This window comes from Castor canadensis, chromosome 7 (genome assembly GCF_047511655.1).
Source record: "Castor canadensis chromosome 7, mCasCan1.hap1v2, whole genome shotgun sequence".
Taxonomy (NCBI): Eukaryota; Metazoa; Chordata; class Mammalia; order Rodentia; family Castoridae; genus Castor; species Castor canadensis.
This window is the reverse complement of record NC_133392.1, coordinates 111,682,111-111,705,092: the sequence shown is the minus strand read 5'-3', so window position 1 is coordinate 111,705,092 and position 22,982 is coordinate 111,682,111. Positions and strand designations below refer to the sequence as shown.

The 22,982-nt window shown below is 36.7% G+C and overlaps 1 protein-coding gene across 13 annotated transcripts in view; it reads right to left on the bottom strand.

Annotated features, from left to right (window-relative positions):
* The window catches only part of Dock7 (dedicator of cytokinesis 7), a 207,473-nt gene that overhangs the window by 159,212 nt on the left and 25,279 nt on the right, over window positions 1-22,982 (bottom strand). For all 13 annotated transcript variants that reach the window (XR_012449875.1, XM_074079907.1, XM_074079908.1 and 10 more), the window contains exons 2-5: window positions 13,731-13,836; window positions 6,994-7,169; window positions 6,756-6,824; window positions 21-150 (exon numbers count right to left, since the gene is read on the bottom strand). Coding sequence is in view for 12 of the 13 variants with exons in the window: in XM_074079907.1 (XP_073936008.1) it covers window positions 21-150; window positions 6,756-6,824; window positions 6,994-7,169; window positions 13,731-13,836 (481 nt within the window). In the remaining variant the exon portion in view is untranslated. The remainder of the gene's footprint in view (window positions 1-20; window positions 151-6,755; window positions 6,825-6,993; window positions 7,170-13,730; window positions 13,837-22,982) is intronic.

The following is a 22,982-nucleotide window of genomic DNA, read 5'->3' as shown; positions in this document are numbered from 1 at the left end:
TTTAACAATAAAAGTATTACTTGCTCATCCTGGTAGGTGTTGCCATCTGGAGCTTCATCAGATTCAAAGACCTGTTTTGGCAAACCTTTTTGCCTTTCTTTCTGTTTATCCAATGTATTGGGATTAAATCCTGTTCCAAGTTTATGATATCTATTCAAACAAGACAGTTAAATAAATATCAACTTTTGAAAATTATTTCCTTTTTTTGGCATCATGTAATACAACTGTTCTTTACATCATTTCTTTACATAAAAAGGCTCTATTCTAGCAGTTTTGAGTCTGCTAAATCAGAGGTTTACGAAAATTTCCAAGCCAGGCACCAGCGGCTTACTTCTGTAACATTGGCTACTCAGGAGGCAGAGATCAGAAGGATCACAGTTCGAAGCCAGCTTGAGCAAATAGCTCACAAGACCCTATCTCAAAAAACCCTACCACAAAAAATTTGGGCTGGTAGAGTGGTTCAAGGTGAAAGCCCTGAGTTCAAGCCCCAGTCCCTCAAAAAAAAGAAAAAAAAATTTCCAAAGTTTCTTTAATACAACTGAAATCATATTTTCCTCCTTTCCATGCAAACTATGTGTGTATAATTTAAGTTGTACTTTCAATTCAGAGAATTGGACAGTAAAAGGAAAACTTGAGAAGCCAGGTTAAAAAAAAATTAAGAAAGTAGAAAATATATATTTCATTAATAATACTACAAAAATTTTAAAGTAAAAAGATATATAAAAAGCATTGGATTTTTAAAATTTTTGCTGTTAGTGAGACACTGGTGGCTATACCTATAATTCTAGTTATTTGGGAGGCTGAGATTGGGAGAATCATGGTTTGAAGCCAGCCCAGGCAAATAGTTGGAGAGACCCCATATGCAAAATAACCACAGCAAAAAGGAGTAGAGTTATGGCTCAAGTAATAGAGTGCTTGCTTTGCAAGTATAAAGCTCTGAGTTCAAACCCCAGTTCCACCAAAAAAAATTTGCTATATCATTATACATAAAACATTTTAATCTAAAGTCACAAACATACAAAATGAAAAGCAAAATGAATACATACATATATTATTTAAATAACACAATATAGAGAGGGGGGAGCTTAGGAGAACTTTTAAGTTAATTTAACTTTCTTTCCTAACAAGCTAATGAAAAACCCAGTAAGTAGGGCCAGGCAAGGTGGCTCACGCTTATAATTCCAGCTACTCAGGAGGCAGAGATGAGGAGGATAATGGCTTGAGGCCAGGCCAGAAAAAAAGAAGAAAAGTTAGGGAAACCATCTCAACAAATAAACCAGGCATGGTGATATACAACTGTAATCCCAGCTATGCAGGAGCCATAGGGAGGAGCATCCATGTCTAAGTACAGCCTTGGGCAAAAATGCAAGAACATATCCAAAGACTAACTAAAGCAAAAAGACCTGGAAGCATGGCCCAAGTGGTAGAGTACCTGCCTAACAAGTATGAAGCCCTGAGTTCAAACCCCAGTGTTGCAAAAAAAAAAAAAAAAAGCCAAAAAACTGACACCCACATATAGAAGACTGAAACTAGACCCTATCTCTCACCCTGCATAAAAATCAATTCCAGACTTTGAGCACATGATAAAAGCGAGAGCACACAAGGGAGGGGTGAGGATAGGTAAGACACCTAAAAAATTAGCTAGCATTTGTTGCCCTTAACGCAGAGAAACTAAAGCAGATACCTTAAAAGCAACTGAGGCCAATAGGAAAAGGGGACCAGGAACTAGAGAAAAGGTTAGATCAAAAAGAATTAACCTAGAAGGTAACATACACGTGCAGGAAATTAATGTGAGTCGACTCCCTGTATAGCTGTCCTTATCTCAACCAGGAACACTTGTTCCTTCCTATTATTGTTTATACTCTCTCTTCAACAAAATTAGAGATAAGGGCAAAATAGTTTATGCTGGGTATTGAGGGGGTGGGGGGAGAGGGAGGGGTGGAGTGGGTGGTAAGGGAGGGGATGGGGGCAGGGGGGAGAAATGACCCAAGCCTTGTATGCACATACGAATAATAAAACAATTTTAAAAAAAAAGAAACGTATAAAGAAGAAAAAAAAAAAATCAATTCCAGTAGGGTGCTGGTGGCTCACATCTGTAATCCTAGCTACTCAGGAAGCACAGTCAGGAGAATCACAGTTTGAAGCCTGCTCCAGCAAACAGTCTGCGAGACCCTATCTTGAAAAAGAACTTCACAAAAAAAAAAAGGGCTGGTGGAATGGCTCAAAGTGTAGGCACTGAGTTCAAACCTCAGTACTGAAAAAAAAAATCAATTCTAAGTGGATCAAAGATCTTAATGTAAGACCAGAAACTTTGAAATTACTAGGGGAAAACCATTGAAGACATAGGCATACGTAATATTTTTCTGAACAAAACCCCATAAGAACAAGAATTGAAACATGGGACTGCATTAAATTAAAAAGCTTCTACACAGCAAAGGAAATAATTACCAGAATCAAAAGAAAACCTACAGAATGGGAGAAAATCTTAGCCAGCTATTTATTGGAGAAAGGACTAATATCCAGAATATATAGAACTCCAAAAATTAAACGCTAAAATAAATAACCCAATCAATAATTGGGCAAATGAATTGAACAGTTTTCAAAAGAAGTACAAATGACTAATAAAAACATGAAGAAATGTTCAATATCCCTAGTCATAAAGGAAATGCAAATCAAAACATCATTGATATTTTTACCTCACCCCAGTCAGAATGGCAATCACTAAGACAGACAGATAATAGACAGACATATATTTATCTATACACACACACACACACACACAAAATGGAATATGATTCAGCCATAAAGAATGAAATTATGCCATTTTTAGGACAAAGGATGGAACTGACAATCATGATGTTAAGCTAAATAAGCCAGACTTAGAAAGATAAACATCTATGTTCTCTCTCATATATAGAATTTAGTGCTTGAAAATGAATGGCAGGAATGTAAAACAGGTTTTTCTTAGGGGTAGATATCAGCAGGAGATGGGAAGGAAAAAGGATAGGGTGAAGGGTGAGGGTGAATATGATAGAAGTACTTTATACACATGTATAAAGTACAATGAAACCTGTTGGAATTGTTTTAAGAAGGAGGGAGGGAAGATAGGGGAATGATAGAAGCGGTGAATTTGATCAGGGTAAGTTGTACGGATGTATGGAAATAACACAATGAAACCCCTTTTTTATTTACATTTTAATTTATATTATATTATTGTTGTACTGGGGGTACACTGTGCTAATAACAAAAGTCCTTACAATATATCTTAGTTGAATTCCCCCCCTCCATCATTCTTTTTTATCTCCTCCTCATTCCTAGAATAGTTTCAACAGGTGTCATTTTTCTATTTTCATACATGAGTAACATAGTATTTCCATCATATGCTAGTAAAGATGCAAAAAAAAAAAAAACCTAAAAACATCAAATAAGAACTGATCAAAAATAGTTATTGTTCATAGCTCAACAGCTCATAAAGTCAAAATTAATTGGAACAAAACTATAATTACCAGAAGACGATATGGTTCTTGCGAGCAGATAGTTCATGAAATAATAATCATATTTAGCATGAATCCCTCACATCCTATCTTGTTGCTGAAGTTATTAAAATAGCAGCTACATGATATTAAAATCACAGCTTAGTCATAAAATAAAAGCATTTTTTTTCTGGAAAAACTAAAATAAAGACATTCAGTATAGTAACATTTAAGGTATTATTCAGAAGCAAGTATGTTAATCTTTCATGAAATGTTTCAAGTGCATTAAATTGTAAAGTTGCATAAGTAAGCTGCTCTGACAAATTATAGTGCTGCATTCTGTTCTAAAAATTGACAGTACACAATCCAAGAGAGCTGAGAAAAGTGATTCATAATCAAAGTTCTTTCCTTGTTATTGTCCTGTCTTCTAAACAGTTGCTATAAAGTTCTATATGATTGCCCACCCAATCCCATACACACCACCATTTTTCTTACTTCATCTCTTGGCATTCTTATACTCATTTATTTTTTCCAGCCACAACATCTTCAGCATGCTTCTAATACCAAGCCTTCACACCTATCACATCTTCCATCTGCCTATCAACATTCTTCTTCAAGCTATCCATAGAGCTCACTTACTCCTTCAGGTCTCTGCTTCAAAATCACTCATCAGTGAAGCCCCTTGATTACTTACATAAAATAAAAATATTTTTCCTCTTCTTGGCTATAGTCCCTTCACGCTACCTTTATTCATAAATTTACCTTCACCATATCTATTAAATATGTATCTGTGCTTTGGTTTGGTTATTATATTGATCTCATCTTCCTCTAGAACATAAGCTCCATGAGGGAAAAGAGCTGACTTTATTCATTGTTGTGCCATAGTGTTTAGTATAGTGCCTGGTACACACAAGAACCTCTAGAAATATTTTTTTTAATGAATCAAGTATTTTCTGTCTTTTAGTTTGCTGAATTATGGAAGAATTTTTTGGTTTCATCTCATGGCTCATAGTTTGCTTTTCAGCTACATCTGTCCAGATTTAAATTTTTCACTGATCGAATTTTAATTCCTAAAAATAACTAATTGATTTTGCTATGGTTATAATATCTTTTAATATCTAATACAAAAGTATATTCATTACATTCAGTGGTCTAACTTTGTGCTCCATTGATTATTTCCTAAATTATTAGTTTTTTCATTTGTAGCTTGATAACTCCCTTACAAGTGTGTTGCCTTTCAACAAAATTGCTAACTCTGGGTTCAATGTTTGTTTAGAATTTGTATCTCCTACATTTGCATGAACTGCATATTCTAGCCCATACCCAATGGTTATGAGGAAGGGGCAATTTAGCTGCCAGGCAAAGTTAGACAGTACCTAGTCTTCTGGGTATGAGGGCTCCTTTTTCTCCAAGGTGTCCCCATCCTGGGCTACCCTACCAGAAGTTTCCACAATTACTGCTCCTAAACAAAAGCTGCCACTGTTGTACACACATGGTGCAGGGTTTTAAAATAACTGTATGTCTGACATTTGCCCCAGGTCCCTTTTCCAGGGCCTACATAAATTACTTCTTACCTTTAAGCTCTACTGAAGCTATTACATGTATCTATTTCTTAGATTATTCTGTACTATGGTTTTCATTTATGTTCCAATGATGACTATCTTCTATCTTTCAAAGATACCTCATAACTTCTAGTCCCCCAAAAACCCCTTTTGTCTCCCATTCCCTAGTGCAGATAATAAATAATACTTAGTATAACAGAAAAAAAATCTTCAGAATCTGATGCCCCTAGGTTCTAATCCTGGCTACTTCCCTTTTTTGGCTTTTGGGCCCTTAGAGAAGTTACTTAACAATTTTGAGTCTGAGTTACCTTATCTATTAGAACTTTAAATGAGATGAGGATAAAGTACCCAATAAAATATCCAGCACATGGCAAGTGCCCACAGATGTTAATTCCTTTTCCCTCTTGCCTAAACTAAGGATAACAACAAATACTTAGAAGATTCCTTTATTTTGAATTCAATACTTGAGTTCAATTTACAAATAACCTGTTTATTATGATTTTTGATTATAGGTTTCTAACATATATGCATAGAAGATTTTTTAATTATCTGACAGAAACATTACATCTCGTCAGTAATACCTAACTCTGTACAAATTATAAATTCATAAAAACTATTCTATTACTAGCAGCAAACTGCTTTTATCAGATCACACTGAAACTAAAAAGCATGTCAGTACTGTCTTTCAGAGTGAGATTTAGCACAGTATTAAGCCCAGTGAAATAAGACAGTAGCCATGGGGACAAAACAATAAGCAACATCTATTAAGCAACATGTAATAAGCTGTGCTATTTGCTACAGATCACCTCCTTTGTGAAAAATATCATGTAACAGAATTCTCCACTATTCATTATTATGTCTCCTTAAGAGAAATAAGGTTAAGAAATTTCATTATGAAGGCCGTTCTTCATTATGCATATTAGCATTGGAAAAGTAGTTGTATTAATCTGTCAATTTTTTAATAACATAAATTAATTATACCAAGAGATTTCATTGTTATTTTAATACTTACAACTTATATATAATCTACTTTGATCAAATTAACCCCAGCTAAGTTACTCTTTCTTAACAACCCTCTCTTCTTCTTCCCCTCCTTTTCAACAATTTTGGTAGGATTCATCATGTTATTTTATATATATGTATGAATGAATCCTAAATGAGTAAGAATACACAAACCACTATTAGTATATACTATTATTATATACTATTAGTTCTTAGTGATTTATAATAATACAGAAATACAATTTCCACAAACCTAATATTCTGGTTTTTTGTTTTGTTTTGTTTGTTTGCTTGTTTTTTGTGGGACTGAGGTTTGAACTCAGGGCTTTATGCTTGCAAAGCAAGTGCTCTACACATGAGCCACATCTCCAGTCCATTTTGCTGTGGTTATTTTAGAGATGGGGTCTTGTGATCTATTTGCCCACACTGGCCTCTAATCTCAGTCCTCCCGATTTCAGTTTCTCAAGTAGCTAGGATTACAGAATTATAGGTATGAGCCACCGGTGCCTGGCTACAACCTAATACTTGATAAGGAAAATAAGCAGAAGTCAGTATGGAACTCAAAAAAAAAAAGTATCTATATGCAAGATTATTCTTTTGCTTCTTTGACTATTTGCTTAAATAAAATTTCAAGTGTAATAATTTTTATTAGTTTAACTTAATCCATTTACAAATTCTATTCAGTATTTTTAAATTTTATAATAAACATACAACTTACTTTCTGATCACAACTGCCCAGTCTTCTGTATAACTTCTTATACAATCTCGAACATGAGGATCCATTTCACTATTTTAAAAAAGAAAATATGTATATAATTTACACACAAAGCAATGATTTTTATAAATTTGGTTTATAAACCAAACAAGAGTTACAGCTCTTGTTCTTATAATAGGAAACAAAACCACCACAAGAAGTAAGATCTAAATAAACCACAAATAGATAACTGTCTCCTTACCTTTCTTCAGGTACAGCTGAAACAAGGGTTCTACAGTCCCTAGGACTATAAACAACTTCAATATCATCTGGAGGAAATTCAATCAAATCCCTTAGAAGTCCAGAATCCACAGCTAAAGGATGAGTATTGAGGTAATCTTCCAAGTCCACTGGATCCACTGCTTCAGTAAGGGGCACCTTTATAAAGAGGAGTGGGCATGAAAGGTGGCAGAAATGAAAAGGTGAATGTAAGAATTTTAAAACTTTTAAAAAGGAAAAAATTAACATAATATGCTTTTAATCTAGTTTTTTCTAAAATTTCAACAGCTATTCAGCCAGATACACTAAAGGAACCACAATGTGTTAGCATTACATTCCTTTATGCTTTTGATCATACTCTAACTTTCTTTTTTTGGGGGGACAGTACCAGGTTTGAACTCAGAGCCTCACACTTGGTAGGCAGGGGCTCTACCACTTGAGCTACTCTGCCAGCCCAGTTTTTATTGGTTATTTTTGAGATAGGATCTCAAGAACTATTTGCTCAGGCTGGCTTGGGACAACACTGCTAGTTATTATTGGTATTTTTGCATGAAAGTTATGGGGAAAGTCTAGGTAAGAAAATTAAAAAGAGCTGCGGTGGCTCATGCCTATAATCCTAGCTACTCAGGAGGCAGAGATCAGGGGGACCACAGTCTCAGGCCAGCCTGGGCAAAAAAAGTTTGTGAGGACTCATCTCAACCAATAAAAAGCTGGGTGTGGTGGCATGCCTGTGAATCCTACTACATGGAAAGCATAAATAGGGAGATAGCAGTTTAGGCTGGCCCAGGCAGCCTTTAGTTTTTGAAAAAAACTAAAGCAAAAAAGAATGAAGGGGTGTGGCTCAAGTGGTAGGGTACCTGCCAGGCAAGCACAAGGTCGAGTTCAAACCCCAGTACTGCCAAAATAAAAAGTTAAAACAACAGTCTTTGCACATGTGATTAAAGGATCTTAAAATGGGAACATTATCCTGGATTACATGGATGAGTCCTAAATATAATCACATTTATCCTTATAAGGAGAATCGAGAATCACATATATTCTTATAAGGAGACAGAGGGAGATTGGGTCACATAAACACAGAAAAAAGCCAAGTGAAGGTGGAACAGAGGGAATTTTGAAGATTCTAGCCTTAAAGATGTAAGTGATGAGGCCATAGGTCAAGGAATGCCAGAAGCCACCAGAATCTGGAAGAGGCAAAGAACTGATTCTCCCCTAGAACTTGTGAAGGGATTGTGGTCTTACCAAAACCTTGATTTCTTTTTTTTTTTTGTCTTTTCTTTTTTGGTGCTGTGATCGAACCCAGGGCCTCATGCATGCTAGGCAAGCGCTGTACCACCGAGCTACATCCCAGCCCCCTAAAACCTTGATTTCTGTCTAGTGAGACTGACTTCAGAATTCCGGCCTCCAGGAATACAAGAGAATAAAATAGTAACCACAGAAAACTAGTACACAGACCCTATTTAAAGTGTCTATTAGCAATAAAAAGAAGATTTATTGCACTGTTGAGTAACTAGAATTACAGGCACGCACCACCACGCCTAGCTGCCTATTCATTTTCTTAATGGTGTCTTTGACAGATTTATCAAGTTGTTCTTTATGGTTACTACATTCTGTGTCATGTCTAAAAAGCCCTTGTAAACTTTTAAATTGTAAAGATTTTCTGCTATATTTTCTTCTAGGAGCTTTATAGTTTTAGCATATGTTATGTTAAGATCATCATCATAGTGTAATATGCACTTGATAGAATAGGATAGACTGCTTCAGAAAGGAAAAAAAACCAACATGAATTTTGGAGCTGCAAGACCCAGTTTCAAATTTCTGAGCTACCATTTTGTGGCTCACATTTCAAGGCCAATCTGGGCAACACAGTGAGTCCTTGTCTCAAAATAAAATTAAAAGGTGTTAGGGATATAGCTCAGTGCAAGAGAGCTTGTCTACATGCAAGAGGACCTGGGTTCGATCAGCAGTACCCAAAAATAAAATTTTTTTAAAAATTTACTTAAAAAAATATAAATTTATTATTGTTATAAACAAATTTTTAAAAAAGAAAAAGGAAATATATAGGCAAGCTAAACTAAGAAAATATTTACAAAACATATTTGATAAAGGACTGGTATCTAAAATACAGAAAGAAGTCCTAAATATCTCAATAGTAAAAAGACAAAGCCATACCCTCAAATAAATGGGAAAAAATAAGAAAATTAATCAGACATTTCACAAAGAGAAACATGAGATGGCCAATAAGAGATAAGATGGACATGAAAAAGTGCTCAACATCAAAAGTTATTAAAAGAGCTTCCACTTCTGGGAAGATGAAGTAGACTTACTTTTCTCTCTTCTTCCCACTGTGTATAACTAATAATCTGGACATTACGTATAAAACAAACACAGACTCTAATAAAATGATGGAGAGAAAAAGGCAGATCAGTATGAACCTCAGAACCCAAAAAATGGCACAGTAGTGAGTTACTTAAAATTTCTCTTCGTTTTAATGTATCCTAGACTCACAGCTAGAGAAGTCCTCAACCCGGAAATACCAGAGTGCAGAACAAAAAGCCAATTCTGCTCTGCCAAAGGACCAAGAAAGGGAGCTGGTGGAGAGGCTCAAATGGTAGAGTACCTGCAAGTGGTAGTTCAAACCCCAGTAATCACACACACACAAAAAAAAAAAAAACAAACTTGTAGACAACAACTGCTCTACTGTAGCTAAACATTGCATGAAAAACTGTGGCCCCACGCATACTCCATCAGCAAATTCCAAGGGGCGTCCACCTTCACAAAGCTATAAAAAGGAGCCACAATGCTCCCCACCAGAGTGATGTAAGAGAAGTCTGAGTACAGAGTTCATCCCTAATAAGCAATGAGTGCTCACCCACAGTATCAGTAGAGACCACTTGGGAAATCTGGACATTCACAACCATTTGGCAATAAGACTCCCCTTTCTGTTTTCTCAGGGGTTGTGTCAGAGAAGGGCTAGAAGAGAGCCAAGACTTCCATCAGTGCGACAAGGCCACACCCCTCCCCCAAGTGTCAATGGAACCTATGAGAAACAATAGGTACTATTTCCCTTCCCAGTTAAGTGGTATGAGCCATGATCAAGTGGAAGCGGGAACTGCTACCCCTGCCTCTCCTTTCATATCAAAAAAGGGTGAATGGAAAATCTGGACATCTACTCCCTCTGTCCATAACAGGGTAAGACCCACTCGTCTATAACCAGAGCCATGTCAGGGAAAGCAAGCTACATGTTTAGAAAGATGAGACCCAAGGTTCCAATAAAAAAAAAAAAATCACTCATCATACCAAGAACCAATGCAACTTGAATGAAGAGACAATCTGTAGAAAACACCAAGATGAGAGATCTCAGCAATATGTGACAAGTATTTTATAAAACATTATAAAAATGCTTCCATAAGCAAAATTGCGAACAAACTTAAATGAAAATACAAACTCTCAGCAACAGAAACTCTACAAAGAAACGAAAGTCTCAGCAAAGAACCAAAATATATAAAGAACTAAATGGGAATTTTAGAATTGAAAAATACAGGCCAGGAACAGTGGCTCATACCTATTGTCCCAGCTTCTTGGAGGTGGAGATTGGAAGGATTACAGTTTAACCAGCCAAGGCAAAAAATTAGCAAGACCTCAACTCAATCAATAAGCTGGGCATGGTGGCATGAAGCTGTGATCCCAGATACACAAAAGGCTGTAGGCAGGAGGCACTGAGGCAAAAATGCAAAACTCTACCTGAAAAATAATGAAAGCATAAAAGGGCCGGGGGAAAGGCGCAAGTGGTAGAGCACTTGAATCATGGCCCCAGTCATGGTTTTAGTTATTTTTTAGATAGAACTTTACACTTGTGCCAGCTTCAGGCCCCAATCCTCCTATCTCTGCCTCCTACATAGATGTAATTACAGAAATGTACAACCATACCCAGTTTGTTCTTTGACATAGGGTGTTTTGTCCAGGATGGCCTTAAACCACAATTCTATCTCCACCTCCTAAGTAACTGGGATTACAGGCATGAGCCACTATGCCCAGCCTGATCAAAAATTAATTTTAGTTTGGTAAGGCTGGAGACAGGACATCAAGGGGCAAGGAACAATAAAAAGTTAGTGGAGTCTAGGTCCTCATGGGACAGAAGACAGTTAAGAGTCAGGGTACCAGAATAAAAGGACAAAATAAGTAGTGATGATCAGACAGTGGGAAGTAAAAAACTGAGATTAAAAATGGGTTGTAATTATTCAACATGACCAAATATAGGGCCTGACTGTAGGAAGTTTTTGTTTGTTTGTTTGATTGTTTAGGGGCAATACAGAGGATTGAACTCAGGTCCTTGAACTTGCTATGCAGGTATTCTACAACTTTAGTCACTCCACCAGTCCTTTTGTACTAGTTGTTTTAGAGATAGAGTACTGTTTTATTTCCAGGACAGCCTGGACCACTATCCTTCTATCTGTGCTTCCTGCAGATCTTCCTGAGAGATCTTCCTGATCTCTGCCTCCGAAGATGCTATGATTACAGACATGAGCCACCAATGCCTAGTCACCCTATCTCATTTATTTACTTTAGTTTTCCACAGAATTTAATACTTTTCAAATGATCTCTAATTTTAAGACAAATGAAGATCTATTTAAATTCATATTCCTGGTATAAAAAAATGTAAATATAAGATTTTTTTTTCCTTCTCTCCATGGAAGCAGGTAATATGCACTGAGCTATTTCTTCAAGAGCTGCATAAAGTCAAATCCTAGCAAAGGACAAAAACATCTAATACTCCGTAGACAAAATATGCTTACAACAACTCACAGAGAGATAGAGGGTCCTTGTGCTTAGACAGAGATCTCCAGTCTGGCTGGAGGAAGGCAGGTGAGAGCTCCACATGGGAACAGATCTAGTTACAAGACATGGGAACTGCCAGATGCCAGTGGCTCATGTCTGTAATCCTAGCTGCTCAGGAGGCAGAGATGAGGAGGCTCATGGTTCAAAGCCAGATCGGGCAAATAGTTCATGAGACCCTATCTTCCAAATACCTAACACAAAAAGGGCTGGTGTAGAATGGCTCAAGGTGTAGGCCCTGAGTTCAAGCCCCAGTATCGCAAAAAAAAAAAAAAAAAACCAGAAAAGACAGGGGAACTATCCATAGAAGACCCCACCCCGTGTACCAGTCTGAGAACCCCAGACTCAGCTGGGTCTGGTCCATGGTCATGGTGACTCTCAAGAGAGATGTATTGGAAGAAGCCAACTCAAAAAAGTCCTCTGTTTTCAACATCTTGACCCTTCACACCCCCTGGAAACAGTATCAGGAAGGTGGAGGAGAAATCTAGAAGCACAGAAGTCCATATATCCTGCCAGTCTTGTAGGAAATTACCCTAAAATATCCTCTAAATTAGTCTGTAGGAAATCAAGTATCTTTCATCTGCCATAACTTGAGTTTGTGAACTGAGAGCTACACCAAATAAACCTTATTTTAAAGCAGTGCATTTTAGACCAAACTGCATGTTACGTTTGCTTGAATTAATAAAGAAAATTCATACTGCAAAACATCACACTCTTTGGGGCTGTGAATTCTGTCCCACTGGACTGTAAGTTCAATGAGGATAAAAACCTTCATTCTGCCCAACATGTATCCCCAAGACCCGGCATGTCAACTCACTCAAAGAAGATACCTGTGGGATGAATTAATTAATGCATGAACTCCTCTCCCATTCTGAGACTATTCATTAGAAGTTTTCAGATGCCTTCTGATTGTCAACAGCATGAAGCAGTCTGTAATCAGAAGACTCCAAATTCTTTGCATCCCACCAGGAAAAATCCATGGCAGGACACAGGGTATAAAGGGAGTTTATTAAAAGTTAGGGAAGAGAAATACAAAGGAAAGCATGGTGGGGCCCAGGTGGAAGCTGAAAACCAAGAGCAAAAACATAAGTTTTTATCAAAACTGATTATCTTCATGCCAGCATCTTTAATAAGACATTTATTTATATCTCTGACACAGTACCTGATTTACAATAATGATTCGATAGATATGCCTTTCTATTAAAGGGGTCTGATGATGTAACAAACTGACTTTATTTTGGAGGGGGTTTGTACTGAGAATTGAAATCAGAGCCTTATGCTTGCTAGTCAAGTGCTCTATCACTTGAGTCACACCAAGCCCATTTGCTTTTAGCTTGTTTTTCAGATAAGCTCTTACACTTTTGTCCAGGCCAGCCTTAGACCACACTATTCTTACCTCCAACTCCCAAGTAGCTGGAGTGAATCACCATACCCAGCTTGTTTTTGAGATAGGGTCTCAAAGGCTAAGGCTGGTCTCAAACCATGATCCTCTTTTCTCCTTCCCTTGTAGCTATGATTACAGGCATGTGCCACCATGCCTGGCCCCACCTAATCATTTACTGTTTACTTCACTGCTTATTTCTAAAATAGATTCATTCCTGTATTTTCATATAATGAATCACTTTGGGTCTTGGAAGTTCTAAATATAAGATTCCAAATTTGATTAAATCTGAATATAAAGTTTGAGTTGACTAGGAAACCAACACTCTGTAACACCCCCTGCTACCTTTTCCCAACTTAGATTTCCAGAATGAGTTGGCAACAAGTAAGGATACAAAACTAGTGCTGGAACCCAATTTCTTGGCTCTTTATTGTTCCACTACTTTTTTGTGGCCTCCTCAGTAAAGCATCTGTAATATGCCATGATTTGAACATGCTACTTACTGTGGTGTGATGAGATATACTGCCACCTATGTTGAGGTTTTTGAGCAGTTGGGGAGAACCACTATATTGTCCAGAGATCTGCTTCCTAACTTCAGCTGCCACAGTTCTATAACAACAACAAAAAAATACCAAGTTTATTATATACATTGTTTTTAAACTCATTTACAATGGAGGGAACTATATTAAAGAATCGTTAGAAGAACAACAAAGTCTCAGTGTATCAATAAGACCATAAAGTCAGGAACTAGTTTTCTAGCTTATATTATGTTAAAACATTTTTATATTGCTGATGTAAAATACCAGAGCTACAGCCAACTTATATAAAGCTTTCTTTTTTTTTAACTCAGGGCATGAGTACTGCTTGCTAGGCAGGTGAGTACTCTACCACTGAAGCCAAGTCTCCAACCCATTTTATTTTAGGTTATTTTCCAAAGAGGATCTTGCTTTTTGCCTGGGGTGGCCTCAGACCACAATCTTCCTGCCCAGGACTTCCAACATAGCTGGGAAGACAGGCACACACCACCATGCCTGGCTTGTTTTGTTGAGATGAGGTTTCACCAACATTTTGCCCAAGCTGGCCTCCAACCGCAGTCCTCTCAATCTCCACCTACTGAGTGCAGCTGGGATTACAGGCGTGAGCCACTACATCTAGTATATAAGGCTTTTTTAAATACGGCATTTTAAGGAACATAATTTGACCTATGATCAAGCTGGAAGCTATAAAAATGCATATTAAAATGTATATATTTTCAAGATATAAAATTAATTCTAAAGTATTTTATAAACAAATCAACATACTGCAAGAATTTCTAATATGCCTAGCTCCTCATTCATGCCCCAAACTATTCTCTATTTTTACTTAACTAATAACCAATGTCCTCACAACCCATCAAGAGTAACTTAATCGAACCCTAATTTACTTCTCCAGCCTTTCATGGACTTTTCCAAATTCCTGTCAATAAACATAAATTGTTTCCTGGGAATGCTGTTTCTATCTCATGTTGACTAACCCAATTCTTAAGTAGTTTTAAGGGTAAAACTCGAAAGCCAAGATCTGCATCAAAATATCTTTGCCCAAAACAACTAAAAATAGTACCATACTTTTTAAAAACTCCTAGAACATTTACCAAAACCTAATTTATATTTTCTTCCGCTTATTATTTTTTTCCGTATTTATATTCTCTTAAAATAGAGGCAGTAGTTACGCTAGTTTTTTTTTCCCCTAAAATACTGAGCATACAGCACTCAACAAAGGTCAGAGTTTAAGTCCTGTGTACTTCTACTGACAAATTAACTGAATCACAAAGGCACTACCACAACTTAACAGATAAATCTTTATTTGAAAAATCAGGATTAGTGCTTAGAAATATTAAGATTTCAAGGTGTTCGTTGACTCTTGGGGCATACTAGTATTTCAAATTTACTTAAATAAACAGCTTTTTTTTCTTTTTGACAGCACTGGGGTTTGAACTTGGGGCTCAGGCTTGCTAGGCAGGCACATTTACCACTTAAGCCACTTTGGCAGTCATTTTTTTAAAATTTTTATATAATGGGTTTTTTCAAGATAGGGTCTCACAAACTATTTGCATGGGGTTGACTTTGAACCATAATCCTCCTGAGCTCTACCTCCAGAGTAGCTAGGATTGTAGGTGTGAGCCACAAGCACCCAGCTGCAAACAGCATTTCTAAGACAAAAATATTTTAGACATTCAAATGGATTTATAGCTCATTAATTTCTATATTCCTCAGATTCCACAAAACTATAAACAAAAATATTCAGTGAGTCCTAAATCCTGTAACTAAATAACTTCCCCCATTAAATTTTTATTAAGCAGACAACGTAACTCACAGATCTATGGATTTTGTGCAATTATATTCACTATGTTATTATCTAACATCTACCCTATGGTTACCAAACAACTACTTCTCCATTTTATAAAACTTGACTTCTATTCTGTAATTCTTTTTCAAAAATATAAGCTCTATTTTCTTTCTAGTCATTCCATTCAAATAAAATAATAGAGACCTAATGGCTTGGTTTCTGGGTCACTTGATGTCAGTTTTGTTTTAGAATGTTCTCAAGCAAATGGTTGAATTCAGAACATCTTGGTCCCCGTTAGCATTTTCACCTGAGTTTCAAGAAAATCTTATTTTCCAAAAATTATCCAGATTTAATATGTAATCTTTCCCTCAACTCCTCTTCAATACTTTCTTCCTTCTTTCACATATAATCATTCTACACTCATCTATTGCACATTATGAGCTCAATATGCAATTAGAAATTTTTAATTCAAAGATAATAGTCATCATTCTTTAAGGCTCAAAATACTGAATTAGCTCAACATTTTTACAAGTGACTTGAGATACTTTATGTTTTAAAAGTCTAAATCATTATTCATAATTGCCTGAACTTGGAAGCAACTAAGTTGTCCTTCAATGAGTGAAGGACATCCATACGATGGAGTATTATTCACTGGTTTTTAAAAAAATGGGCTATTGAGCCATGAAAAGAATATCATTAAGTGAAAAAGCCAATCTGAAAAGGCTACCTATTAAATGATTTCAACTATGTAACATACTGGAAAAGGCAAAATATGGAAAAAGAATGCACAGGACGTTTAAGACACTGAAATTATTTTGTATGATATTGAAATGATGAATACATGTCATTATATATTTGCCAAAACCCACAGAATGTGTACCATAAAGAGTGAATCCCAATATAATAGACTTTAGCTTATAATAATGCATGTAAATGCCAGTTCATCAATTGTAACAAATGTATCACACTAATGCAAGATGTTAATAATAGGGCAAACATAAAGGGGGTAGTATATATGGGAACTCTGTACTTTTCATTCATTTCAGTAAACCTACATCTGCTCCCCAAGAAAAGTCTATTAATAAAAAAAGAAAGAATAACATGGAATACACATGAGAAGAAGCAAAGAACACGAAAAAAAAATTAGAGGTTAGCACTGAAAGCTGGAAAAAGAATGAAACTTTGAAAGGGAGAATAGATTGAATAGAGGGCAAAAGGAATATTCACTTCAGTTGAGGATTCCATTAGGCCTTTTAATGAAGCCCATACAATTTATTTGTTATTATGTTTAAAGTCCTTACATTTCCAATCTATTTGACAAAACTGAGATAATATTTTTCAAAAGTCTTTAGAAAAAGACACAGAATAAATATTCTCTGTATCTTAGTATCAGTACTATCAACTCTGTCTACCAATCTTAGCATTTTACCTGTGTTTTTGAGGCTAAACCATGAACAATCTGGATAGCAAACATCTGTATTTCATCAAATTCAAAATAATTCACTTGTTAAAGATATGACATCATTCCATAAAGAGCTAAAAAAAGGAAAAACCCCACCAATTAACCATCATACTATCAAATAACTGATGATTTCAGATGTTAAAATAAGAAAGTTAAATGAAATACACTTTTTTTGGTGGTACTGGGGTTTGAACTCAGAGTCTTATGCTTGCTAGGCAGGTGCTCTATCACTTGAGCCACTCTACCAGCCCATAAAGAGATATAGTCTTCTGTTTAATAACAAACATGCAAAAGATAATCTATACTGAAGAAAGGCCCAGTCACTGGCCTACCTACTCCTTATGTCCTTCTCTGACTTCATTTTGCCTAAATGTTTTCCTTATGAATTCTCCTGGGTTATTCTCTCCTACACTTGCCTTGGATTCCAGGAAAAGTTCTGATTTACAAGGTAACAAAACTACCCCCAAACAGCAGACAAAAATCACCCCATGATGACACCCACCCGAAGCAGGAGCAATTATCCTGCTGCATGACTGAACCAATGATGGAACCAAGGCTACCCACCTAAGTAATAACCAAATTTCCCCCTCAAGCAACGACTTCTTGGGGAGGTCTTGGCAGAGTCAGTCCTAAGCTAATGATCAACCACACCATGGCCTGACTAAGATTACCTGTTCAGCCAGGTATGTAAACTCCAGACCTTCCCTGTGCTCCCTTTCTCTGTAAAAACCTCAAAGTGCCTGTCAGCCCCTGGAGGACAGATCTTAGATCACTAGTCTTTACTGTCCTTCCAATGTGGTCACATTGCTTAAAGCACTTTCCTTGCCCTTCATCACTGTTCATGTTTGGTTAGCATTTCAAGACAGGTATCCAAGCCTTGTTCACTGGAACCCCGAGAGCCAGGCCTTCATCCTAAAACTCCAGTAAAAATATTACAAATATATATTTTAATTCCATAATACATACTATTCTAAAAAAACCAAAATCAGTAATAATTTGAAAATAAGAGGCAATGATGCAAAAGAACTATTTCCAAACTGAGCTATAATAGCAGTAAAAGGGCTAGAGTTATGGTTCAAGCAGTAGAGTACTTGCCTAGCAAGTGCAAAGCCCTGAATTCAAACCTCACTAACCGCCCCCCACACACACACACACACAAACACAGCAATAAAAATATCTGTGGACACACAAGGGATGTTTACATTGGCATCCTCTGGTTGGGGGAGATCTCTTGCTCAGGCCATCCACCATAGGATGTTAAAAATAACAGAGGACCCACATCCTGAAGGGAAATTACATTTTATCTGATCTTTACCCTGTCTCCCACTTTCAGATGCTCTATCTAGCCATGATTTCAGAATGACGTAAGGATGTAAAGGCCAATCTGGGCCTGCCTCCCTGAAGTAAAGATGAGTAAGATTTCCTAATGTGAGTTAATAGAGCTACCCCTATAAAGTCATAAAAAGTAACTGTAGTATAATATGTCAAATAAGAGAATGAGAGATCTTTTGGAACTGGCACTATTAGCCACAAAGTGAGGCAGGCATCTTTAGAGTCAAATTCCAATATAACACACCTTCAAAGTGTCCTTTCCTAAAAATAAAAAAGATCAGGGTAAAAATTAATGAAATAAACACTAAAAGAATGATACAAAGAATCAATGAAGCAAAGGGTTGGTTCTTTGAAATGATAAATCAGGTTAGCAAACCCTTAGCCATAAACAAAAGAGAGAAAACCCTAATTAATAAAATGAAGAGATGGAAAAGAGTATATTACAACAGGTGCCAATGAAATTCAGAGAATCATCCGAAATTATTTTGAAAATTTACATTCCAAAAAATTGAGAAATCTAGAAGAAAATAATCAATTTCTAGACAATATGACCTACCAAAATCGAGCAAGAAGGATAAAACAACATAAGCAAATCTGATCAACATTATACTAAATGGGAGAAAAACTGAGAGGATTTCCTTTAAAATCAGGAACAAGAGAGGGGTGTCCACTCTGTCAACTCTTATTCAATTCTTAGCCAGAGCAACCAGGCAAGATACAAATAGGAAAGGATGAAGTCAAATTATCTCAATTTGCAGACAATATGATCCTATACTTAAAAGACCTAAAGAGTCTACCAGAAAATTAGATTTGATAATCACTTTCAGCAAAGTAGCAGGGTCTAAAAGTCAACATATAAGAATCAGTAGCTTCTCTATATACCAATAATGAACATTCTGAGAAAGAAATCTAGAAGACAATCCTATTCACAATAGTCTCAAAAAAAAAAAAAAAAAAAAAAAAAACCTAGGAAAAAATTTAACTAAGGAGTTGAAAGACCTCTACAATGAAACCTATAAAAGACTGAAGAAACTGAAGAAGATACTAGAAAATGGAAAGACCATGTTCATGGATATTACCTAAAGCAATCTAGATTCAATGCAATTCCCATCAAAATCCCAATGACATTCTTCACAGAAATAGAAAAACAGAATCCTAAAATTTGAATGGAAGAAAAAAAGACCCTGAATAGCCAAAGCAATCCTGAGCAAAAAAAGCAATGCTGGAGGAATCACAATACCTGACTTCAAATTATACTACAGAGCCATCCTAACCAAAAGCATAGTACTAGCACATGCAGACAAATGGAATAGAACAGAAGAACTAGATACAAATAAGCCCACATGGCTACAGCCATTTAATACTCAGCAAAACAAATGCTGGGGGGAGAAAAACAGCCTATTCAACAAATGGTCCTGGGAAAATTGGATATTTACATGTAGAAGCCTGAAACTAGATCTCTATCTCTTACCCTGTACAAAAATCAATTCAAAATAAATAAAAAAGACCTCAATATAAGACCTAAAACTCTGAAACTACTAGAAGAAAGTACAAAGAAAGCACTTCAAGATAAAGTCATAGGCAACAACTTTCTGAATAGTATTCCAATAGCTCAGGAAATAAGAGCAAAATCTGATAAATGGGATTGCATCAGATTAAGAGACATCTGTATATCAAAGGAAACAATGACCAGAGTAAAGAGCCTACAGAATAGGAGCAAACCTTTGCCAGCGATTCAGCTGACAAAGGATTAATATCCAGAATATATATAGAGCTCAAAAAACTAAACACCATAACAACAAATAAACCAACTGATAAATGGGCAAATGAATTGAATGAATTGGTTTTCAAAAAAAACTACAAATAGCCAGTAAACACACGAGGAAGTGTTCAACATCTTTAGCAATAAAGGAGAATGCAAATCAAAACAATGAGATTCCATCTCATCCCAGTCAGAATGGCAATCATCAAGAAAATATACAACGAATGCTGGTAAGAATGCAGGGGGGAAGAAAATTCTGATATACTATTGGTAGGAAATTAGTCCAGCCACTATGGAATTCAGTATGAAGATTCCTCAAAAAACTAAAATTAGATCTACAATATGATCCTACTATACCACTCTTTCGCATTTACCTGAAGGAATGTAAGTCATCATACAATAGAAACACCTGCACACTCATGTCTGCTGGAACACTATTCAGAATAGCAAAGTTATGGAATCAACCTAGGTATCCATCAACAGGTAAGTGGATAAAGAAAATGTAGTATTATACATAATGGAGAATTATTCAGCCACAAAGAAAAAGAATGAAGTTATGTCATTTTTAGGAAAATGGATGAAAGTAGAGATCACCATGTTAAGTTAAATAAGCCAGATTCAGAAAGACAAATTCTGCATGTTTTCTTTCATATGTGGAATCTAGACATAAAAAAGGGGTGGGGGGGATATTTAGGGAGCTGAGCCAGTGGTGAGGGGGAAAAGAGAGGGTTGGGGGAGAATATGATTGAAGTATACTGCATGCACACATGAAAAGGACATAATGAACCCATTTTTTTAAAAAAAATGTAAGTAAGTTAAGAAAAGGAAGGTTCAGGGCTGGAAGTGTGGCTCAAGCAATAGAGCACTTGCCTAGCAAGTGCAAAACCTAGAGTTAAAAAACAAAAAAAGAAAGCTTGGTAGGTTCAGGGATCAGGCATAAGAAGGTAATAAAAAAGAGGATGAATATAATTAAAGAAATAATCACAATGAAACTTCTCACTTTGTAAAAAATAATTTTTAAAAAATAAAAGCTAACAGAAAAGTGTCCTTTCCTTATTTTTCGCTAAAACTTTGAGGAAAGCTGAGCAAGCCCAGAGGCATTCTTGTTGGCCATCTTTATGATGCAAGCTGGATATGACCCAAGGTGTCCCTGTCTACCATTTTAACCCTTTGAACATGTGCTCCATGGCTTTGAGCACAAAAATGTCTGCCATTATTCCTTCTTGAATTATGACCTTAACCTGAGGCTTTGAGCACAAAAATGTGCCTGCCATTATTCCTTCTTGAACTATGACCTTATACTAAGCATGCAAGAGAATGTGCTTGCCCCTAAAGTGTTTTCCTAAATAAATATAAACAGGATTCCCAAATAAAATCCTCTAGCTTCCTTTGTTTGAGGAGGGCATTGCTTTGGAAATAACTCCAATGTCCTGCATTTACCTACTGCAGGTAATAAATCTTTCTCCACTCTTATATCTTGGCTGTGCTGGTTTGGGCTTTGCACTCACCAAGACTGAACACTTCCTGTGTTCAGTTACAAATTGGCATCCAAGGTGGGATGTTCTCCTTGAAGGCTCACAAGTTTTTGCTATTCAACTGTCAACAAGACAGGCAATAAAGGCACCTGTCCTGGGCTGACATCTAGAACTCCTGGAAACATGTCCCAAACTAGAAAGGGGAGCAACTTTTTGGGCCTGACTCACCAGTCCTATATTGCCATTGTGTTTTTGGGTGAACTTGGTAGCCACTCTAAATCTTTTGTTCAGAAGTATCCCCAGACTGATGGATGGTGGTAGAACCATAAGTTAGCTAACAGTCTTAATAACACAGTACAGATGGACTGGATAGATTAGAAAGTAGGCAAGGGTTAGTCCCAGGTCTGAGACTGCATCTCAACCCTGAGGTCTGGGAGGCTGAAAGATTACCTCTGTTCAGACTGATGCCAGAGGTCTAAGAGATTAAAAGGAATCTCCACCTTGAAGGGGAGGCTAGTCAATAATACCTGGCCAATGGATGGAATTGGAGAACATCATTCTGAGTGAGGGTAGCCTGGCCCAAAAGACCAAAAATCATATGTTCTCCCTCATATGTGGACATTAGATCAAGGGCAAACACAACAAGGGGATTGGACTTTGAGCACATGATAAAAGCAAGAGCACACAAGGGAGGTGTGAGGATAGGTAAGACACCTAAAAAACTAGCTAGCATTTGTTACCCTTAACACAGAGAAACTAAAGCAGATACCTTAAAAGCAACTGAGGCCAATAGGAAAAGGGACCAGGAACTAGAGAAAAGGTTAGATCAAAAAGAATTGACCTAGAAGGTAACACCCACACACAGGAAATCAATGTGAGTCAATGCCCTGTATAGCTATCCTTATCTCAACCAGCAAAAACCCTTGTTCCTTCCTATTATTGCTTATACTCTCTCTTCAACAAAATTAGAAATAAGGGCAAAATAGTTTCTGCTGGGTATTGAGGAGGGGAGCAGGAGGGGGTGGAGTGGGTGGTAAGGGAGGGGGTGGGGGCAGGGGGGAGAAATGACCCAAGCCTTGTATGCACATATGAATAATAAAACAATTAAAAATAATAATAATAATACCTGGCCATAAAAAGCCTCAGAGGTGGTCTAAAAGGTTATGAAGGAACCTCTGTCCTGGTTGTCAGCAGTCTAATGTTTAGGAGGTTGGAAAACATTTCCACCTGCAGATCTGCATCAAAACAAAAGAGCTCCAGAGGAAAATGTGGGTGTTGTGCAATTTTGTAATTTCAATGTTATAAAATACCAAAGTCAAAATTTTATGTGGGTAAAGAACTGTGAGGTTCGATTTTGACTATTAATTGCCTAGAGCTATGGAGGAAGTAATTGAATATA